The 21,940-nt window shown below is 39.6% G+C and overlaps 1 protein-coding gene across 9 annotated transcripts in view; it reads left to right on the top strand.

The window, feature by feature from the left end:
• Positions 1-21,940, top strand: part of LOC102236405 (calmodulin-binding transcription activator 1-like) — a 386,596-nt gene that overhangs the window by 334,315 nt on the left and 30,341 nt on the right. For 7 of the 9 annotated variants that reach the window (XM_023330191.1, XM_023330195.1, XM_023330168.1 and 4 more), the window contains 5 exons: positions 5,687-5,840; positions 12,664-12,804; positions 15,975-18,271; positions 19,353-19,479; positions 19,973-20,107. In XM_023330191.1, the coding sequence (XP_023185959.1) occupies positions 5,687-5,840; positions 12,664-12,804; positions 15,975-18,271; positions 19,353-19,479; positions 19,973-20,107 (2,854 nt within the window). The remainder of the gene's footprint in view (positions 1-5,686; positions 5,841-12,663; positions 12,805-15,974; positions 18,272-19,352; positions 19,480-19,972; positions 20,108-21,940) is intronic. The other 2 variants (XM_023330202.1, XM_023330185.1) reach the window with 1 other exon arrangement.

Here is a 21,940-nt window from a genome sequence, read left to right on the forward strand (position 1 = left end):
ATTAGAGCTGTTACCCTCATTCTTCTTTCTGTCTCTGCCTCTGTGTCTTTCTACAGATTTCTATCTCAAATTCTGTCTTTCTTCTTTGCCTTTTTTCTTGTTAATGAGCTATTGTGAGCTTTTGAGGTAGCAGCTACATGGAGTAGTTTTAAGAGAGTGGCAGGGTCACAGAGTCTTAATGAGCCAGTGGAGACAAGACTTGACCACTTGTTGCCATTTCTACCAATATATGTACAGCACTTTAAACAATTCTTAGTGAGGTACATTTTCCCTCAGCCCTATGACATAGAGCACATAAAGGAGAAGGTCACAGTATATGTCAACATTGACATCGAAACTGTCCTTGTCTTTTTTGCTCCATTAATGATTATGTTCCTCTTCTCACTTTGCGGTTTTGGGGAGTGGAACAGGGTGTTTGACTCCAGGACGAGGTAGGCAGTCACTGAGAGATCATTGGAGCTCTGGCTGCCTTCAAGTGCGTGGGTGCCAGAGAAACCTGTTGCCAGGCTACAACAGCACCTTTATCCTTCGGTTGCGATGGCGATGTCTTGCATATCTTCATGCATGCGTGTGTTTTTGAATGTGTGTGCAAGTGTTGACACATCAACCTTTTTTTTCATATGTGTATGGTGCATTTTGTCTTTGACTCCAAAAAATCTCAGCATACTCAGTATGTGGGTTTTCTTAAATGTGCGTCCTTGACTTTGTTTGCTGGTGTTTATGAGCAAAATTTGGTGAAAAGGAGGGGCAAGAAGGCATACCACCACCCACTCAGCAGGCCTTCCGCCCCCGTGGCTGACTCCCCAAGACTCTGCTAGTAATTAGCTCAACATCTTTCCATCTGTTCGAGGGAGGTGCAGTAAACAGAAACACAACTCAAGCCACATTGAAATTTTGGCCACGCACAAGCATACATGATATATTCAGGCTTTAATTTGTATGAATGGTTGGTGAGTAAGTTATCGTGCCATGTAATGCTAATTGCTTTGAGGAAATACTGGGATCCTTTGAAGCAAGTGTGTGAGTGTAAAATTTTCTATCTTTACATGAATGAATAAAGGCAAAATACTGCTGTGTGTAGCTAGATATGATCTTGTCTTTCCTGACAATATCATGGTTCCTGTGCATGAGTTGTGCACAGGAACTGTTCTGGGACATGGTTGTCATAGGTTTAAAGACAAATACATCATCGTTCTTATTTATTTACTTTTTTTTGCTTTTCAGTTGCAAAAGAGTGATGTCGTTACACCAAACTCAGACATCAATGTATTACCCAGTCTCTAACTTGAATTGGAGTTCATTTCATGATTTATATGGCAATTTATCTAGTGAGGAGGAGGATGTTAGGAGGAATGTCTGAGAGACAGCAGCTTAGAGACCTAGGAGACAGGCACGCTACCTATAAATTTCAAAGCATGAATAGCCACTTGTGACAAACACTGTAAAAACTGTAAAAAAAAAAAAAAAAAAAAAAACACGATTCTGTAGACATTTAAGCAGATGTATGTTCTGTTCCAAATCTCTGGCGATTTGCCCAACATCTGCATTGCTAGAATTGCACACACTGAGAAAAAGAAAACTATTTGATACTAAATTAAATTACATTGAGAGTTTTGGGAGTGTTGTTATTCATATTAATAACTTAATATTAATAACATAATCTATAGACATTTACAGATCTAGAGAATACATTAAACATTCTCTGGGTTTATAATATAAAGCAACACATTTTGCTACATTGAAAACTTCATGCTCACAAATAACACTAATTGGTGCATTGAGGCTCTGGTTATCAGCTCTAATGGAGACAATGTGAACTGTGAAAATGTGTAAATCCTTGAGACTCTTTCTAAAATGTATATAATTGCCTATTTTAATTGTTCAAAACCCAAATATAATGTACTGTAATATGCATTAGTGCGCACAGTGGAAACCAGCTTGGCATTACCATAGAAGCTAACATCCACAGTCTTCCTTATCTCCACTCTTGATGGCTCAACCAATCAATATCAAGTAAAATGAATGGTTCTTCTTGATTGGCTGCTTTGCAAATGGACGCCTTCTTAGTGAGGTGTTCCAGACATCGAGAGGAGACTCAGAAGGACCCAGGACACTCTGGAGGGACAAAGTTTCTCAACTTACCTAGAAACACCTTGGGTTTCCCCTGGAGAAGTCGGCCAAGGTGGCTGGGAAGAGGGAGGGCTGGGCCTTCTGCCTAGATTGCTGCCCCCGGGACACGACCCTGGATAAGAGGATGATGATGGATGAAATTTAGAGTTCAATTCCACAAAAAAATCAATGAATAGGCGAATCTGCCAAAACTTAACTTCAAATAGATGGGGTTCCTCCCTGTCTGTCTTTGCTGTGGCATAAAACATTTTTATTTTGATTTCAGAGAGGTATGGCTAAAAGGGCTAATTTACGTGTTCACTTCTTCTCGCTCTGGAATGGGATGACATTTGGTCTGTAAGGTCATTGGTAGTGAGTGAACTATTGTCTCTAATAGCTTCGCATGTTAGTTGAGAATCAAAAGGTTTTAGGTGCATAAACAGATGCTGAAAAATATTCTTATAATCTTTGCACATTACAAATCCCTGCAACTGTTGCCTGCTTCTCCACAGCAATGCAGAAGCATGGCTGGAAAGCTGCCCTGAAATCCGCATGGGAAATGAGAGGGGAAAAAAACAACCAAAAGACTACATTACACAATTAATCAATAAGTTAATGAGATCTCATTTTCTCTGAAAAAAGACTATCCAGGCAAAAAGTTCCCCCTCAGCCTTTTCCCTCTGCTCTTGGAGAACCAACTCCTGGTATTACACTGTGGAAAAAGAAAGCAGCCAGCAGGAAATTAAATTAAATTACCATCCTGATAGATTTATGTGGTGCTTTACATTTTCATTGTGTTGTTTTCGTCTCCGCGTGGAAGTGCACCTGAGTTGGGAAAGAACTGTTAAATATGCTGTAAAGTAAGTGGAGAGAGAGAAGTAACTGTGAGAGAGAGTGAAAAGTTGCAGACGTCATGCACCTCTTGCTCCCTCATTGGCTTCCAAACAAGAGCAGACTCTTAAGAGTAAAACACAGACATGCAAAATGGGAATGTTTCTTTGTGTCGAGTTCTGCAAGTGTGGATGCATACCTGTGTTGTTCCTGGTGAAAAGGTAGAAACAGTTGGGAGAGTGGGTGTTGAATGGAGGAAATTGTGTGTAACCATGTGAATGATTGTTTCCAACTAGCCTGTGTGTCCTGTAAGTGTCTCTTCTACACTATGCTAATGAGTTTTATCCTTTTCCGTCTGTTTTTGTGCTTTCCCGCTTCTTTTTTACACATGCTGAAACATGTGCCATGTGTCCGTGTGTGCATTCTAACCCCCACCTGCATCTACATGTTCACAACCGCTCATAATTAAACATAGCTGTCTACATTCTCAGTCCAAGTAAAGATTGAGGGCATCTCTTGACTATTGACACAGCTGGCGCTGCCATCTGGGACACTGCACACCGTCTGTGATATCACCAGCCAATCAGGGCATCAGTCATCACCTAGTGTCCGAACTGATGACAGGGGACAGGGAAAGCAGGGAAATAAAGCATTGATATGCCCAGCTCCAGCTCATGGTGGGAAATTGTGGGAAAGGTCATCTGTCTACCTCAGCCTGCTTTCCAAGCCACTGAGCTACAGAAGCCCAGACACATCACAGAGAGGCGGGACTTGTTTGTGTTTTTTAAGATGTTTTTATTGAAGTATGTCTGCGCGTCACAGCCACACCCCTGTCTGATATAACAGAGAAGCGGAAGGTGGGGGTTGTTTCTCAGATTAATGGTTCACACAGAGAGGGAGCACAGCCCTACAGTAGCAACACTGTGATTTATTTGCCACTTAGTACTGATGAAGCTTCAAACTGCACTCACACACACACACACCCCAGTGCGCTCATACACATTGTCACAACATTTTTCTCGATCAAAGTCAAAGTTGGTTCATCTATTCCTGCATCTTGTTTAGATCTAAGTGTGTGCACACGTGAGTGTTTCTTTTTTATCTTTTTGCTGACTCGCATAAACAGGAGAATCTGCTTTAGTTTGTTCCCCCAAAATAATATCAACCATGTGTTTATAATATCTTTTAAAAATTACTGATCAAAATAACATGGTTTATAATAGAGGAGAACAAGAAAAACGAAAAGTATTTTTCTTTTTCAACTGATAACACGACCAGAAACTATGAACAAAACAGATCATTCCTGCAGTTAGGGTTGGGTTTAAAGCAACGTTAGGTTAAAAGATAATATTTCAAGCTTTGTAAATGTCATTAAGCACAGTTTAATCCATCATCTGAAAACTGAAAAGTATGACACAACATCAAACCTGCCAAGATATGACAGCCAAGGACGCCATTAATCGAAGAACCAGCAACAAGGTCCATAGTAACTCTAACAGGACTGCAAAGATCCTAATATCCTATAGGAAAATCTGTTGACAAAACAGAGTAATAAGGTACAAAGCAAATATGTGGGAGAAGGTACTATTTAAAATTTTTTGTTTGTAAGCAGAATGCTGTATTTGGTCGAAAACTAACACTGCAGATAACCATAAACACACCAGCATGATTCTGTGGGGATGCTCTGTTTAGCTGCGGCTGGAGGATAGAACCAAATTCAGAGCAGCTCTGGACGAAGATCTGTTACAGAGTCCAAAAGAGTTTAGACTCAGGTGGCAGTTCCTCTTTTAGCAGGAGCATAAACCTAAACTTATAGCCAGTTCTACAAGGAGATGGTTTAAATTAAATCAGACTCATATGCTAGACCTAAATACTATTGAGAAATTGTTGGAAAGGCTGGAAAACTTTGGTTGTAAGGAAGAATGTACAAAGATGTGGGGTGTCAAACTCATTTTAATTTTTCAAAGGCTCAGTTGTGTCAGAATGTCTTGATAAAACCACTTAAACTATTAAAATATTGGTAAATATTTGATCAATATTTGAGGGACATTGTGTAAGTGTTGGGCAATCAAAGGGAATTTTATGGTACTTATACCAGCATAACATTATGCTATTATTCATATTCTGTCAATTTAGAAACATTTGCCGACGTAACCCAGTGATCATTTGCATGCAGTAAATTGTTGAGTTTTGACTTGGTAAATACCGCCAGAGTTAATTGAGGGCATCATCACACTATGTGGGAGGATTTGTCAAAATGCCATAAGTGTGTTACGCTGACACACATTGTAATTAACACACATGCAAATGTGTGTACACACCCGCATTAGCTCACCCGCTGGTATGCACTGTTGTGTTTTGAGATGCAGAAATACAGGCAGACACATAATGAGTGAGATTACAGTCAATTTCTGATCCCTGATTTGTTCTGCTGCTTGGCTTTAGGGCTTGAGCATTTCCTCTTCTTGTTCTTGGGTTCTTTTGTCGGTGTGAGGTTTACCGCAGAAGTGTTTTAAGCTCAGCCACATTTACCTCACATAACCCAGTTTGCTTTTCCCACATAAAGGCACTCACATCTGTACTGAATTAACTATGCACTACTACTACAGGGTTAGGGTTACCCTTAACCCCCTGCATGGGAGAGTTCTACACTGTCTTTAATCTTTAATTTGTTAAACAATACAACAGACTGCCTGTTTAATCACACTGTCTAACTTGCTCTGCTTTTTTTGTGTTTTCTCTACAGAACCCAGACATTGTGCTTGTCCACTATTTGAATGTTCCAGCTATTGAGGATTGTGGGAAACCATGCGGACCAATCCTGTGCTCCATCAATACAGACAAGAAGGAATGGGCCAAATGGACCAAAGAGGAGCTGATTGGACAGCTAAAGCCCATGTGTTAGTATTTGAAAAATTGCATTTAAAACTTTTTTTTTCTTTTTGTCATTTTAACTTTGAGCTTCCACTATTAAACTTTAGTAAAATAGACTACAACAGTCTTCTTCATGGATGCATGTTATTCAGCTTTACAGAGTCTCTTTTTTCTTTTTTTTTTTAAGAGGAGCTCATAATTTGAAGTTTACAGTAAGTTTCCATAGCACCTAACTCTAGCAATCATCTTCTGCCAGTATTCCTAGACTGCTATAATACAGTATCCGCTTCCCGGAGCTGTCTGCTGCTTCTGGGTCATAGTTCAGCTTTTTCCCTTGACCTCTGGCAACCATCTGGCCAGGCTGAGACAGCAGCTCCCCTCTGTCTGGACCATAGAGGCAGTCAAGGCAGAGTAGGGGCAACAAGCTGGTTATTGATTCATGTTAGTGCATGTGAGCAAGAATATTAGACTCACTAGAAATCCCCTGCCACCCCTTCCCAGCCTCTTTCTGTCTCCTTCCTTCCTGAATGGATTGTTTCCCTTTGTTATTAGGCGTACCAAAGATCAGCAAGTTGCAATGTGTGTTTTTATGACCATACATCTGGGCAAAGACTGAGGTAATGTTTTGGAAAAAGCAAGGGTTTTGTCTGATGATGGTAATATCCAAAAGGGGAATTTGTGAAGGCAGTAAAAAACTTTCTGAGTTCCTGTAAGATACCTTTTAACAACCAGACTGTGATTCTAGGGTGTCTGTCAGGGGCCAGCGGAGCTGTGACTGATATTCCGATGGCCAATTATTGGTGATGTGGCCAGGTGAAGAGGAAGGTGTCAGCAGCTTTATAAGCGCACTCACATGCCGGCTGCATACTGAGTAGGCAGTCCAAGCCATCATCAGTGAAATCTGGGCTATATTGTCCCCCTCAACACTGCATTAGTTTTAAGACGTTTCAACATAAAGTCTTACCTCAGGACAGCGTCAGAGCAACAAAGATCCACTATGTTCATTACATCTGTGGCTTAATGTACAAATCAAGCTCCATTTGCAATAATGCGTGAAGTCATTAACTTTAGCAGTTGTTGGGACAAAGTGTCTGAGAGTGAGATGCCTTCTAGCTGCCAGGCAACATAAGGGGGGCAACATAAAGAGCAAGAATTCCCTCTCCTGCTTTCTTTCTGTTTTTGCTGCCTGTCTTTCTTCTTCTACTCTCTTTCTTTTTTCCCCTTCCTCCTGAAGCACAGAGCACGCCGACATGACCTTGTTCATGGAGAAACATTGCCATCTAATGGTTATGTGAGATAGCAACCCTCACCCCAAACGAGGATAAAGTTTGAATAAGGACGCTGTGAATAAGCCATGCGTTACATTGTCTCAAATTGAAGCTTAGCTCTAACTTTATCTCAAAGTACCTTTTACCAGAGTGACGGTTAGATGTCTAGACTTCAAGTTTTGTCTTGAATTATTTAGATTTGGAATAGTTTTCTGCAACTGGCAGATTATTTATTTATTTATTTGAATAGCCTAGTCAAAGTCGAGCTATAAATCTATCTGAGAATCTATTTCAGGACTTAAAACGGGATTCTCATAAATGCTCCCCTTCTAATGTCTATAAGCTTGAGCTTTTTTTCAAAAATGAATGATAAAATATTTCAGTTTCTAAATGCACTAAGCTTGTAGGGACAAATCCCAAGATATTTACAACTGTAATTGCAAAAAGTATTGACATTTTGAAAGTCATGTATTATCTTTTTTCCATTTAACTCTTCTAGCCTACTTTGTGTTGGTTTATCAAACACATTGATTGATATTTTTGGATGTGATGTTTTAATGTCACAAAATATTTTAAAAAGTTTAGGAAGTATTAATAGGTTTATGTTTACTTGTTTTAATTTTTTGTGAGCACAATGTTGCAGTTATGGCACTTGTTCCTGTCAAATTTTATTGTCTTATGTCAGGCATGAATGAATACTCCACAAAATAATTGACTGAAAAAAAGAAAACCAGTTGATTATATCCGTCACTTTGTGACCTAAATGAAAAACACTGAATAGTTTTTAAAATGCTCAAGGTCTGTTAAAAACAGGCATCGTCATCCATAGCATGCTGTAGTGTTGGGTAAGAAGTACGGAGCGAGAAACTGGGCGGAGTGTAAGAGCGTGACATTACTACTCAATCAGGCCACAGCTCCAACACAGCCAGCTGGATTTACTTTCTGCGTCTAATGAAACAAACACCGTACACTGCACAGCTACGCCCCCCGGCCTTACTGACAGCAGCTCTAACAAACTCTGACAGGCAGAAGCCTGATCCTCAGGGTAGATGATTTGGACCAAAGAGGCAAAATGGACAAATACGCCTTCCTGTGGGAACTCTTCTATGTTGTTCCCAAAGTTCCTCACGATGTGGTGCTGCCGTTTTTATGACAGCAGGCAGTCATCAGAGTGATCATCTGACTCGGCTGTTGCTTTGTTTCTCCGCCGGATCGGCCCAGGATTAAACCTAGTGCCGCTGCTCCTGTCATGTCCGCTTTGGAATTAAACAGTCAGTGAGAAGAGCAGACAGGCAGACACAGGGGTAACTGTACATCAGCCACCCAGAGCCTTCAGGGGTGACACTCGTCTAGATGAGGAGGACTGTGGCAATCTGGCATGAGCGATTAGGAAGGAGAGGAGACGAGATTGTTAAGACAAAGGCATGGCCCCGCTTGGTGGATGGAATTTTGTCGTGTTATGTTCTCGCTCTTGCTGTCACACTGTCAGAGTCAGATTAGCAGAAAGGACGCTCTTCTGTCCTGCAGCATTCTCACTAGCTTCCCAGTGAACGTGCAGAAGCATTCCGGTTGTGCTGCTATCCTCATTATGTCTTTATTAGAGATTTTAGCATCAACTCATTTGTACAATTTGCATTGCATCTGTCAGAAGGTTAATGGCGAGTGAAGCCTCGTCATTTAGTCAAATCTCCAGATACAAACAATTATTTGTGCAGCAATTAAATTGATATTAGATGAATCTTTTCTTTTATGTTTACTCTGTATCCTTTTTCACATCAGTCTCTCTGGAACAAAGTATAAACGAATTTCATTTCATAATGTTTTTATAACACGCAACTATGAGTTGTCAGGGGATTATGTAATCTTTGCTTGATCACAGTGGCTCTACGGACATCTGCTGGTGACAGCTTATAATCTAGCAGAAGATCTAAAAGCTGTCAAGTTTGAGCCCCAGCTCAGTCTTTAGTCTTTCCCAATGTTTTTCCACTTTAATTTAACAATTTTTATCTTATTCCAAAGTACCTCCATCCTCTTACCAGATTCTCTTGTCCTTTTTATCTCAAGTGCAAACAGCAAATTCTCTGCGTTTTTCTTTCCTTATATATTTTTCACTTTCATATATAACCGTAAGAGCTGCTGAAGTGTAGAGGACTTAAATTAAAGCTGGCTTGATTTTGTCTGATAGGCTAAATATGCTTCTGCTCTGAAATATTACCTTTTTCTCCGGTTGAGAGCCTGAGCACTGTAGCACTCAGTGGTGTCTCCTACCAGGCTTTTATGACCACTAAAAAGCACTATCTGTCCCATCAGAAATCATGTCTGCTTGACAAGTGGAGCAATAGAAAGTATTAGCAGGTACCACTGAGGTGTGACTGAGGGAGGGAGGAGAACTTTCCTGGAGAAAGGCTACCTTTCTCCCTCGGTGCAGCAGCAGCTGCTTGGTGATTTTCCTCTTCACAGGTTTTAAGAAAAAAGTCACAGATTGTGGTGGAGTTTGAGTTTAGGTCAAGTTTCTTTGTCAGTTTCATCAGCACTGACATGCAGGATCCTGAAGCAGGAAGTCCAAAACTGAGACAAGGGAAAGTAAAGAGCAGATTTTCAATTAAGCAGTGTGAGATTTATATATCCTCATCCTCATGATTTGCCATGAATGCCACAAAAAGGTTTGTCTTTATGTGATTTAGATGAACAAGTTGTTTTTTTTTTTTTTGGGGGGGGGGGGGGGGGGGTTCAAATTGAAATGGTAATTCGGCAAACTAATTTGATGAATTAAATATGAGAATTTGGCTGCATAACCAGTTTATTGTAGATTATTTAAGTCTAATTAAAACACAGTCAAAATTACTTATACAATCATAAATATATACATTCACTCCAACAAGCATTGGCTTAAATGGGACCTACTACATTTTATACTTTGATTTGGGTCTTAGCTGCTTCTGGAAACATCTTAAGCTCTTTAAAAAAACACTCAGATGTTGTTTTGGCAATTAGTTAATGTTTTTTGATGTCTGGAAAATTAGCCCTTTCAAAAACCTCCTCATTGTTACGCCACAATCAGCAGACAGTGTGTTATTACCCAATCTAGCAATGGACAGCATGTTTGGTCAGCTATTTTTTACCACTGTTTGTGCTGTATAATGGCTGCTGGAATAGACAAACATATTGTTAACTTACCACCCAGAAACTATTTACTGCATTCTTGCTTGTGCACAAGGCTTTATTAATGCTTTTCTAAGACATATACAGTTGTATAATTAGGCATCTGTTTCCTGCCATATTCACATGCGAGTGTAATCATTGAGTTAGGCGACATGGCCAGAAGCAGTTTATTTGGTTTTAAAGTGACAAGAGACTCTAAAACGGCTCATTCTGAAAGGAGTTCAAAATAGGCAGAACTGAGCAGAATAAAATCTCATTATCTAAGAATCTTTTTGTGCAAAAACTATAATGAACATGTTTTGTATTGCCCATAGACCTATCCTAACCTGTTCAACGAAGAACATTTTTTAAATCTCCCTTTGAATATTACGCTTACACTGTTCATGTTTTGTAACCATCAGCAACCTTTACTGGCATAATTATAAGAGTTCAGTTCAGTGTTTAAGCAAAGTCCATACATTTTTGGTACATGGTTGAGGCCAACATCTTAGGAAGGAAGTACAGACTGCTGAATGGCAGCCTTCTGTGTCCATTTTGAGACGAGTTTCTGATCTTTTCCCCAATGGAACACCCAACTATGTCCATGTGTCAATTATCTAACTTCTGATTGACGTCATATAGACGAATTTGAATGTAGTTTTCCTCCTCTGATTTGGGTAATCTAGTACCACTGTGACCAGTCTACGCCATCCCATCTCTGAACACTACAAGACATATAAGCAGATGGGCAGCAGCAGAGGACCACACCAGTCCCACGTGGCTCTAAGCACAGGAAACGCTGCCCAGGCTCACCAATGTTTCATAATAACAGATAATGGTATGGGAAATATTTTTACTGTGGCCCATTAATACTAATGAAGCATTATTTAAATGCCACATCCTACTATATTACTATTGCTGACTGTACCCACTTTTTACGAGCGCAGTGTGCCCATCTTCTGATGACTGCTTCCAGCAGGATAATGCATTGTGTCACACATCATCTCAAAGTGGTTTCTGGAAAATGTTAATGATAATTGACTGGACTCCAGTGACCTCCACAGTAACCAGATCTCCATTGTCTAGGATGTGGTGAAATGGGAGACTCTCAGCGTGGCTGTGCAGCCAACTTTATTGCACCAAATCTATGATGCCATCATATCATCATGGAGCAAAATCTCAGACATGTTTCTTCTGCCTTGCCGAATCAAAGAAGTTCAGAAGGGAATCCAACCTAGTTTATTATATTTGACCACTTTGGATTGCACAAAAATAAAATTCATACATTTAATGTACCTCATCCTGATGCAAAACAACAATGGAACCAATCTTTCTATTACATCTTAACTATAAAGCAGGGGTGTATCAAAAGCACCACCCATAATTCACAAATGTGAGCCAAATAATCAGATCATTGTTGATTTGAGTTGAAGTAGGAGGATCAGAAGATAATCCTTCACCTTTTTAATTCCACTTATTGTCTGACATCAATTCCTCTAGCAGCAAAACTACCTCCCTTAATGAAGATATTACAGCCTTTCTTAAAAGTTGGTGAAGTGCTCTAATGTCTAAAAGTCTCAATTTATTTCTCAAATAATCTCACTTTAGCGACATCACTCAATAATCTAAAGCAGCTTCTTAATTTAAAAGTTTACACTAAATAAAGATGTAAAGCAAGCTGCTTCAACAAGACGAAGATCCAAATTACCTATTAAAATTTATTTTTTAATGCACAAGGTTATTAACCTTCTAGAATATCCTAACTTGTCCCCTACTGAAATTTTCAGAATGTGTTTACATGCAGGTTTGCGCCAGAAAACTAGCAAATTTAAATGTATTCTACCAAGAATAGGAGTCAAATATCCAATTATTTATTATAAAATCTTGAGAATTACAGTAAGCATGTGGTTGAGGTGCAACTATCTAATGTACATTAATTGGAAATATTTTAACCTTTTCGGATTAGAGAAAATTCCCAATGAATCTGTGGACCAAATTCTTGTTTCTGAAATTTAATGTTCATTTATCAAATTGCTGTGAGACTTCACAACCTGAAAAAAACCCCATTCAAATACAAAGGAGCATTGATCCCTGTGACTATATTTGAACTTCCCACCAGATCTGTGAGGCTTCTTAGGATTATAAAGGAAAGTTGGCAAAATAAACCTGCTCAAAACATTATCACAACATTTTAAAAGAAGAACACGCAAGACATCTCTAACCTAAACATCGTATGTGGATAAGTAGATTTTTGTGGAAAATTAGACATTTGAATTTCTCTGCTTTGCTATTGCGATTGCGTGCTTTTAAAGTGGTGATCTCGCTGGAGGATGGGGACTACCGGCAGTCAGACAGGGGCAGTGGGTGGGGGTGGAAGGCTGGCGTGGCTGGTGGTCTGTTGGGCTGGCTGACGTCTCTGTCTCCTCCTCTCTCCCGGCAGTTCATGGCATCAAGTGGACTTGCAGCAATGGGAACAGCAGCTCTGGTTTCTCAGTGGAGCAGCTAGTGCAACAGATTCTGGACAGCCACCAAACTAAGCCACCTCCCCGGACTCACAACTGCCTCTGCACGGGTACCCTGGGTAAGGGCTAGTGGGTGGGGCAGTAACTTTTTATGAAGAAAATAACTTGCAGAAACGTCTAAACACAATGGTTTGTGTAATAAATTTGACAAAGTGACTGAGGTCTTTCACAACTCAGAGTTGTGTCAGCTGAATATTTTTACATGCGGTTATCCATGTTAAGGTCATTTCCGTAATAGCCCAGCTGGTTTAAATTTTACGGCACTTATTTGGACATTTGATCTTTTATCTCCCTAAGCTCCCTGTGCCTCGAAGAGAGAATTTAAATTAACATATTTATTCATGGGCAATTTCAGGTCAGTTTACAAAATTTCTCTGGGCTTTCCTGACTCTTTTTTTTATTAGATCATAACATTGGTTGTATGATAGTTAAGTAGCTCAGGAACACATCAGTGTGCTATTTTAGAATTATTTATTAAGGTACTACAGCATTTGCAAAGGAGAATTAGATGGCATGTCAAATTCTTTAGCATGTTTAAAGGCTTAAATAAATCAGGCGTGTCATGTAGCCTATTGCATCACCAGGTCTGAAAGATACCGACCCACTTCCTTACAATTCAATTTGTTTAATTCGGTTTATTTTTATAGTCCAATTTACAACCAAAGTCTTCTCAAAGCAAAAAAAAGTGAAAATAATATAATTTTTTTTGCCAATCCAATTAGTTAAAAGTTGTTTTAAAAAGTTTGAAAACTAAATATGTGAAATAAGTTGAATTTTATCATTTCTTTTCCAGGCTTCAAATGTATTTTTCATATGCATTTACTTCATGGTACATGACAAAAATGCTTTAAAAAATATTTTGTCTTTCCTATCTTTCATGGTGCTACAATAAATTGATTGTTAACTTTTCAAAAGTAGTAAAAGTGTAAGGGACACAACAAAGAAAAAAAGTGTTCGGCTTAGAACATAATAAAAACATCCAATCAACAGTATCTTTATCCACTTAAAATCTAAGCTAGATACTTGGATATACAGGCATTGATAAAGGATGTGTGTGTGTGTTCCTGCAGTCAGGTCATGGGAAAACATTTTATTGCCCGTATTTCCGGTCTTCTCAATAGCACTGTAAGCTTATCTATTTAATATGCTCCCAGTCTCAGGTTCCCCATAAAGATCAATAAACATTTATGAGATTAAACTTCCTTCACCTTGTCCTCCATGTAGTTTCTGCTCCACATTCACAAAGCATTCTGACCAGCGTTTCAGCTATCAGTTGTGTTTATTGAAGCTCAGACAGCTGCTCCTTTTTTTTTCTGTTGTAACTTATGTTAATTGTTGTTAGAGAGCACAGCATCTCACCCAAAATTATTTAAATAATCACATTAAAATTATTCTTTGAAGTTAAACTTTAAAAAAAAATACAGAATAATCCCAAAGTTTGCAGGTTATCTTCTATTTTCATAAGAATGTGTCCATTTTGATTACAGAGAATTAAAAAGGAAACAATGAAATGTGTAATTTCATGTTTATTTTACCATGAGAGGACAAAAAAAGTGTACTATTTTACTTTTTAATTTAGCTTTAACAGGTCTGCTGTGTTTAAATGTTGCTTCCATAAAATAAAAAAAGTTAATCATGTACAATATAGGATTTTACTTTTTGTGTTTCACCCCAAGTTGCCATATTCTTTAAATGTGTAAATGGCTATATATAAAAAAGCTCTGGAAAAAAGCTCAGCTATATATAAAAAAGCTTTTTGATACTTGTAAACATAAAAACTCAACTCACATTACTTTATTAATAATCACACATCATCTAGCCATATTGTTGTTTTTGCCTATTTACCATGAACATGAGCATTTCAGCAAATTAGAACATCAAAAAGATTATTTATTCAATAGTTTAATTAAAGCATTAAAGCAGATATTGATACTTTTGGCAGCACAGGGTGGTGTCAGGTCCTGTCAGATAATGAAATCAGCATTTCTACAGAGCTTTTCAGCACAGGGAAGCAGGAAGTGCTCAGAATGTTATTGGTAAATGGTTGCTCTAAACTTGGACTCAGGAAAACACAGTGGACCAACAGCAGCAGATGGCATGGCTCCCCAAATCACCATCATTTGACCTGAATCTCAAGCAACTTGGAGTCAGTGCCTCTCTGCTCTTTGCCAGACTGATTTCCAAATTACATGCAAACTTTGCTTTCCTCTGAAGAGATGACTATGGACCTCTGAGCAAATGACCAGCCATTTTTTTCTTTAGCCCAACACAGATTCTTCTGTCCCCTCTGATTCAGAGTTGATTTAACACAAGTAATGCACTAGGTCCAGTCCATCGTCACCACACACACATAAAGTGTGTGGTGACTTTTGGAAACGCTGGCTCCAGCTGCAACACATGTTTTAAGAATCTTCCTCAAACTTCTTTATTCTCTACTTTACAATCCCTTAAGGCTGATGTCATCCTTATTTCTTTTGCACCTTTTTCTTTTTACGGCTATCTTGCCATTTGAAAACTGTCATTGGTTGATGTACACCAGTCTTTCATTAGCTGTAATTCATAATCAAAATTAACAGAAAAAAACAGCAAAGTATGTAAAGTGTCACTTTTTTTAGTTGGTTTGTTGAAATAAACTTTTTGATTGCTTTGAATTTAACACATCTACATAACATAACCCATGTCAATTCAATATTATCGATGCCATGTCGATTAAGCCTAACATTTTCTATTTAATTTGTTAATTTTAAGGGCAAAGTATTGCACCTTCCCTTAAACGCACATATATTTGTCTCAATATTATTGAAGCTGTTCCGCTGCTTTTCAAATGTTTTAATGTTTGGTCATGTATTGTGGTTGTGAGGGACCCAAACACAGAAAAACATGGAAGTCTCATTTTAACTTGAGTCCAGAGTTAAGTACCAAGAACACATGAGTGTACTTTTCAAAGTACTGAATGTATTTGCTCTATTATAAACTTTGTGATATAAAGTGGCTTTCTCTAAGTGAATTGGACTTAAATGTCGTTTTTTTCATTTTCAAGAAGGCAGATTATGCAGTATTACTTCAGTATTTATATACTTACAAAATACTTAGCTGTCTCAAGTTCACACTTATTACTAATTCATGAATACTAAAAACACTCCCATTTTTTGTTCATATGACTGTCTTATTAAATTGTGTTGTTTAATCGACATTTCAAAGAATATGTTTGTTGTCATTCTTTATATAGGTGCAGGGAGCAGTGTACACCACAAATGCAACAGCGGCAAACACCGCATCATCTCCCCTAAAGTGGACCCCCGTTCTGCTGGATACAGCAGTACACACTCTGAGGTCCAAAACAATGATGTGTCTGAAGGGAAGACCGAACACAGTGCCCATGGTGGAGGAAAAAGCTCTGGGGGAGGAGGAGGAGGTGGTGGCAGTGCCAGAGAGAAACGCAATGGCAAAGTCCACAAGCCTGTCCTCCTGCACCAAAACAGCACAGAAGTGTCGTCCACCAACCAAGTGGAGGTCCCTGACACCACGCAGAACTCCCCAGTGTCCATCAGCAGCGGACTCAACAGTGATCCAGACATGGCAGACAGCCCCGTGGTGACAGGGATGACCCATGTTCCATCTGTCATGTCTGGCCTGTCCCAGAGTGTCTTCATGTCTGAGGTCACTGGAGAACCTGTCTATAGCATGTCTCCAACTGGGGGTCCCAATGCTCATCTGATGGGTGCAGATGCAACTTCACAGGGCTTGGTGCTGTCCATGACCGCTGATCGACACAAATTTGCCTTCCCCGGAGGAGGAGGAGTAGGGGAACCTGGGACTACCACGGCAGGAGACAGTCTGTCAATGTTGTCTACGGCGAGTGTGTCTGAAGAACTGGTGCTAACCAGCAGTCTTGATTCTGGAACCATCAAGATTCCAGAGACCAATATGAACTTTGATCCTGACTGCTTCTTGAACAACCCTAAACAGGGCCAGACCTACGGCGGCAGCGCAATGAAGACAGAGGGCAACTCCTCCTCAACATCTTCTTCCTCCAGCGGCAGCAGTAGCACCAACGGGAGTCTCCAGCGCTCTCCCAATTTGTCAGACAATAGCTACCCCTTCAGCTCAGCTCTCGTAAAGAACATCAAGACAGAAGACACATCATTTGAGCAGCAGATGAAAGAAAGTGGTTACCAGGTTGGAGGAGTTGTGAACTGTGGTGGTGGGGTGTCATCTGGTGCTGGATCAGGTCAGGGCAGTCTTAGTCTGACCCCAACAGGCTCACTGCTTCCTTCAGGAGGGGGGCTTAGTCCCAGCACCACTTTGGAGCAGATGGATTTTAGTGCCATTGATGCCAAGCAAGAATATTCTTCTAGTGCTACCACAGTGAGCTATGGTCAGGCCATTTCTAGTCCACATATGCAACACCAGAATCGCTCGCCCAGCTTCTTCCTTCAGGATGCTTCTCAAACCAGCCAGACGCAGCAGGCCAGGTCAAGCATGGGCCAGAAATCACATCTTATGGAGCACAACTCCCATGACTCTGGAGCTTATATGGGATTGCAAGTGGTAAAAACTGACTCCCCTTCCAGCAATGGCCACCTTCATCATCACCACCAGAGCCAGATGCAACACAGGGCCAATTGTAATGGAGGTTCACCTACAGAGGGGTCTGCCCAAGCGGCTTCTCTCCAGTTGCTGCAGTACCAGGGGCCCTTTCCTGGGCTGGGAACGGAACACGAAGAGGTTGTTGGTCTAGAACAACCAGGTAATGTCAACTCAGCTCAGACTGGAGCCACAGAGAATGGTGGCGAGAACCTCCTCAAGCCAGGGGATCACATTCAGGCCTGTGGAGCAGCAAACAGAGAGGGGGGGAGACCAGAGCACTACATGCAACAGGCTTCAGATGGTAGCAATGGAGGGGCAGGACCTACAGGTGAAGGAGTAACAATGCATAATGGAAATAGTGACGGTAGCAACCGCACCCAGCAGCTACAGCCTCTCCTCCAAGGCACAAGTATGGTGCAAGGACTCTACAATGCAGTGGGAGCCCATCAAGGTCTGACCGGAGCAGCTAACAATGGAGGAGCTGGTGGAGCTGGCATGGAGATCAGTCTGGACCACTTTGACATATCCTTTGGAAACCAGTTCTCTGACCTCATCAATGACTTCATCTCAGTGGACGGCAGTGGAACCACCATGTCTGCTGGAGGTGCCCTGTATGCTCACCAGCTAGTCACATCTCACAACGCTGAAAATCAGAACCCAGCCAGTGGGCCCCCCCATCAGGGCCAGGAGGACGGAGGAGCCAGAGGCTCAGGCTACAGCCCCTCAGAGCTCTGCCTTCAGCCTTGCTGCAGCCCTCAGTCACTAAGCGGAGGCGCAGGAGCAGGAGGCAACACCGGAGAAGCTGGATCACTGTCCTACATGAATGTTGCAGAGGTCGTCTCTGCAGCTGTTGCCCAAGGGGCTTTGGGGATGTTACAGGCCACAGGTCGTCTCTTCATGGTCACTGACTACTCCCCTGAGTGGTCCTATCCTGAGGTGAGAGATTCGACTCTTCTCTGCTTCTTCTCGCCTGTATGGAATAACACAAAAAACTGAAATCAAAAACCTGAGAGAAGCTATAACGTCAAATTTAAGGCCAAAGCTTTTGTCTACTTTAAAATGTTTCAATGAAATCTCATAGCTGTCCAGCAGCAATGAATTCATATGCAATGAACCTGTTCTATTAACTTTTGGCTGTTAAGGTGTATTTACAGCTCCAAGTTTCACAGGCTACAACAATAACTTCACAAACTTTTCACTTATAACTTTGCTTGTCAGGCTACAAACCAGAGGTGGGTAATGTACCAGAAATTAGTAAAAGCAGCAACTTTAATATATTTTCACTCAAGTCAAACTAAAAAGTAGCTACCCAAGAAATCACTCATTAAGAGTTGACAATTATTTGGTAAATAACTGATCATAACATCTCCTTTAATTTGAGATGATTTCATTTCACAGATAAAAAATATGAAGTTGTGTGCAAAAATAGTGGAAATAAATAACATAACAATAAAAACACTAGTTAATATTTCAAATTTAACAAAAGAAAATGTTATTGCTGCTATGACAGAGTGTAGCGATCACGAAATATGGAATCCAAACCAGTGTGATATTTTACTGGATACCTACTGCACTTGTAAAATTGTACAACTAATTTAACAATCACTGAAAAGTGAGTAAGTTCTAATAGATGGAGAATAACATCATATTGTGTTCTTCGGTGAAAAGTGTTTTTGTTGGTGTTTTTTGTTTAATACAAGATATGTTCTCCAGTAGCTTTTAAAGAGCTCCATTTATCCAAATGATTTTTGAAGTTTTGTGTTGCCGTTGTAATGCCAACATTTAGCCACTGGGTGGCACCAAAGCACCTCGAGTCAGTGCTGGTGGTGATTTAGGAGAAAATATCACTGAATGTCCACATGGTGGCAGCAGAGATTAATTTAATTAAGTGGTTAGCCACCTACATGAGTTTCAACATCTTTACGCTGTAGCTGGGAGATTAACTTTAAGTGCGAGTATATCTACTTAATTCTACTAATGTATTGTGAGCCCTCTTTAATCACCGTGTATGTTTCAGGGTGGAGTGAAGGTGCTGATCACTGGTCCCTGGCAGGAGGCCAGTTCAAATTACAGCTGCTTGTTTGACCAGATCTCGGTTCCGGCCTCGCTCATCCAGCCAGGGGTGCTGCGCTGCTACTGCCCAGGTAGCAAAGAGGAAACAGTTTTGCAAACATTGCAAACAAAGTTTCTGCTTTATTTTGTTTTTATGTTATTAATAAACAAACGTTAGCATCAGTGTTAAATAAAAATATATTAGGATCATTTTTTATTTGTGGTATAAGTGAAGGAGCCCTTTCTTGATGCAATATTGTAACTTATTTTGTTGTTGATGCAAAAAGTCTTGACTGAAACATTACTGCAAATCTCTCCACTTCATTAAAGATTGTATACATTTTTTAGTTTGTTTATTGGATGACAACTTGTTTTAATACCACCTTATTTTAGAACATTTGTGTTTTAAAGTTTAGTTTTTTATTATTTTATGACTTCATTCTTCCTGATTCCATTATTAAATCTGCTAGTTGTGCAACATGGACTTAACTATCCATGCTGGTTAATGTTTATTTGCACTTTCAGATAAAGATTTTAAGAATTTGTTATGCTCTCCCAGAGTCTTATCATGTCTTCTCTGTTCAGCTCACGATACAGGCCTGGTGACGCTACAGGTGGCCATCAGTAATCAGATTATCTCCAGTTCTGTGGTGTTCGAGTACAAGGCTCGGGCTCTCCCATCACTGCCATCCTCTCAGCACGACTGGCTTTCACTGGACGGTAGGTCCTCTTATCAGTTTTCTAATTGCATCATTTCAGCAACAGGAGATATTTTTGTGTTGTTTTTGATTTTTCTGTCAGTTCAAACCTTCCAATTAAATTTTTTCTATGTAGCTTTACCAGTTTTGAGTAGTTATGGTGCACCCTCTTCATTAGATACACCTGTTCTTTTGACTACTAACACAAATAGCTGATCAGCCAATCACATCATTGGCTGACTGAAATCAAATTAATGCACTCAGGCTTTTAGATGAAGCTTTTAGGTGAATAAATCATGCTCAAGTTCAAGCCAATCATCAGAATGTTTTGTTTTTGAAGTCACATTTCAGGCACAACAGTTTAGTTGTTGATGCCAGAAAGGCTTGTCTGAGTGTTTCTGAAACTGCCAGTCTTCTGGGATTTTATGGACAACCATTTCTTAGAAGAGGAGATATCTAGTGAGCAACGTTTGTGTAAATAGAAATGCCTGGTTGATGTTAGAGAAGAGAGAACAGACTGGTTTGAGATTAATGGAAAGCAACTGTAACTCGTAGCCCTAAACCATCTTTAAGTGAAAAATATGTCAAACTTTGAAGCAGCTGAAGACCAGAATGGTTGCTGCTCCTGTTGGCTAAGAACCAAGTTGACATTAACAATATAAATGTATAGATCCGTCCTTCATTTGGCTGTAAGCTGGCAGCATTGTTGCCTTGCACCAAGAAGGTTCTAGTTTCAGAACAATCAGTTGCAGTCTGAGGTGTTTCTGCAGGAAGTCTACATGTTGTCCCTGTGTTTGCCTGTCATCTACTCTGGCTTCCTCCCACAGTCTAGAACCATGACTGCTTGGTTAACTGACTAACTCCTGCTGAGGGCTTTCTAATTGATTTTTACTTGTTAGCTAAGTGAACTGTCACTGTGTATAAAATATGTTTGGCATACAGTCTGTGTTTACAAATGCTTTATTGGTCATGTCATATTTAAAAGTAAATATAGTAAGAATAAAATCACTGATTTGGCTCTTTATTTGGCATGATGCATAAATAGAGATGATGTTTGAGGTTTTAGTTCACATGATCTTTTATTCCGTTTTGGTTTTGAAAAATTCTATGCCCCAATGATGTCATTGGGGCAAAAAGAACAACTACTGTATGAGACAACAAAAAGAACTTTGACTTTTCGACTGTACACAAAAAAAAAATTATTATTGAGCCATTTTCTGGCTGGTTTGACCTGAAGATTTAACTGTTGTCTGTGGTATGTTTATCATCTGAATTTGCAGCTATTTAGAATTTATTTTATTTTGCAACCATTATTTGCTCTTGCTTTGGTTTAAATCTGCCCTGCATTTGAGTTTTAAAAGATTTTCATTGTTTTACCATTTGTTTTTTTCCATTTATTTATTTTTATCCATTATTTTAGTTGATTTATTTTGATTTATCATCTGATTATTATATTAGTTATTGTAAATATTTATGTACATTTTAGCATTTGCTTTTACTCACCTTTTATTAATATTTTTTTTTCTAATTTACTGAAGAATATCATCCCTTCTTTGGCACCTTTGGTTTTGATATTTGGTATTTGGTTGTGATGCTTTTTGTGTTTTTTAGTGTGTTGCTATGTAATAACCTCTGTGGGGTTATTGGGTTCACTACCATATGATGTGAAGCTAAGGCATCTTTCTGCTGGAAATGTGTGGGATTCTTTTGTTGTTTTTGTTTAATCAAAGGGAATTGTTTGGATGCTTCTTTTCTGTAAAGCACTTCACATTGCTGCACTGTATAAAAAAAGAGCTTTATAAATATAGATAAATTTTGACTAGTTGATTGATTGCTTTCAGATGGACATGAATCA

Source organism: Xiphophorus maculatus, chromosome 1, assembly GCF_002775205.1.
Source record: "Xiphophorus maculatus strain JP 163 A chromosome 1, X_maculatus-5.0-male, whole genome shotgun sequence".
NCBI classification, from domain to species: Eukaryota; Metazoa; Chordata; class Actinopteri; order Cyprinodontiformes; family Poeciliidae; genus Xiphophorus; species Xiphophorus maculatus.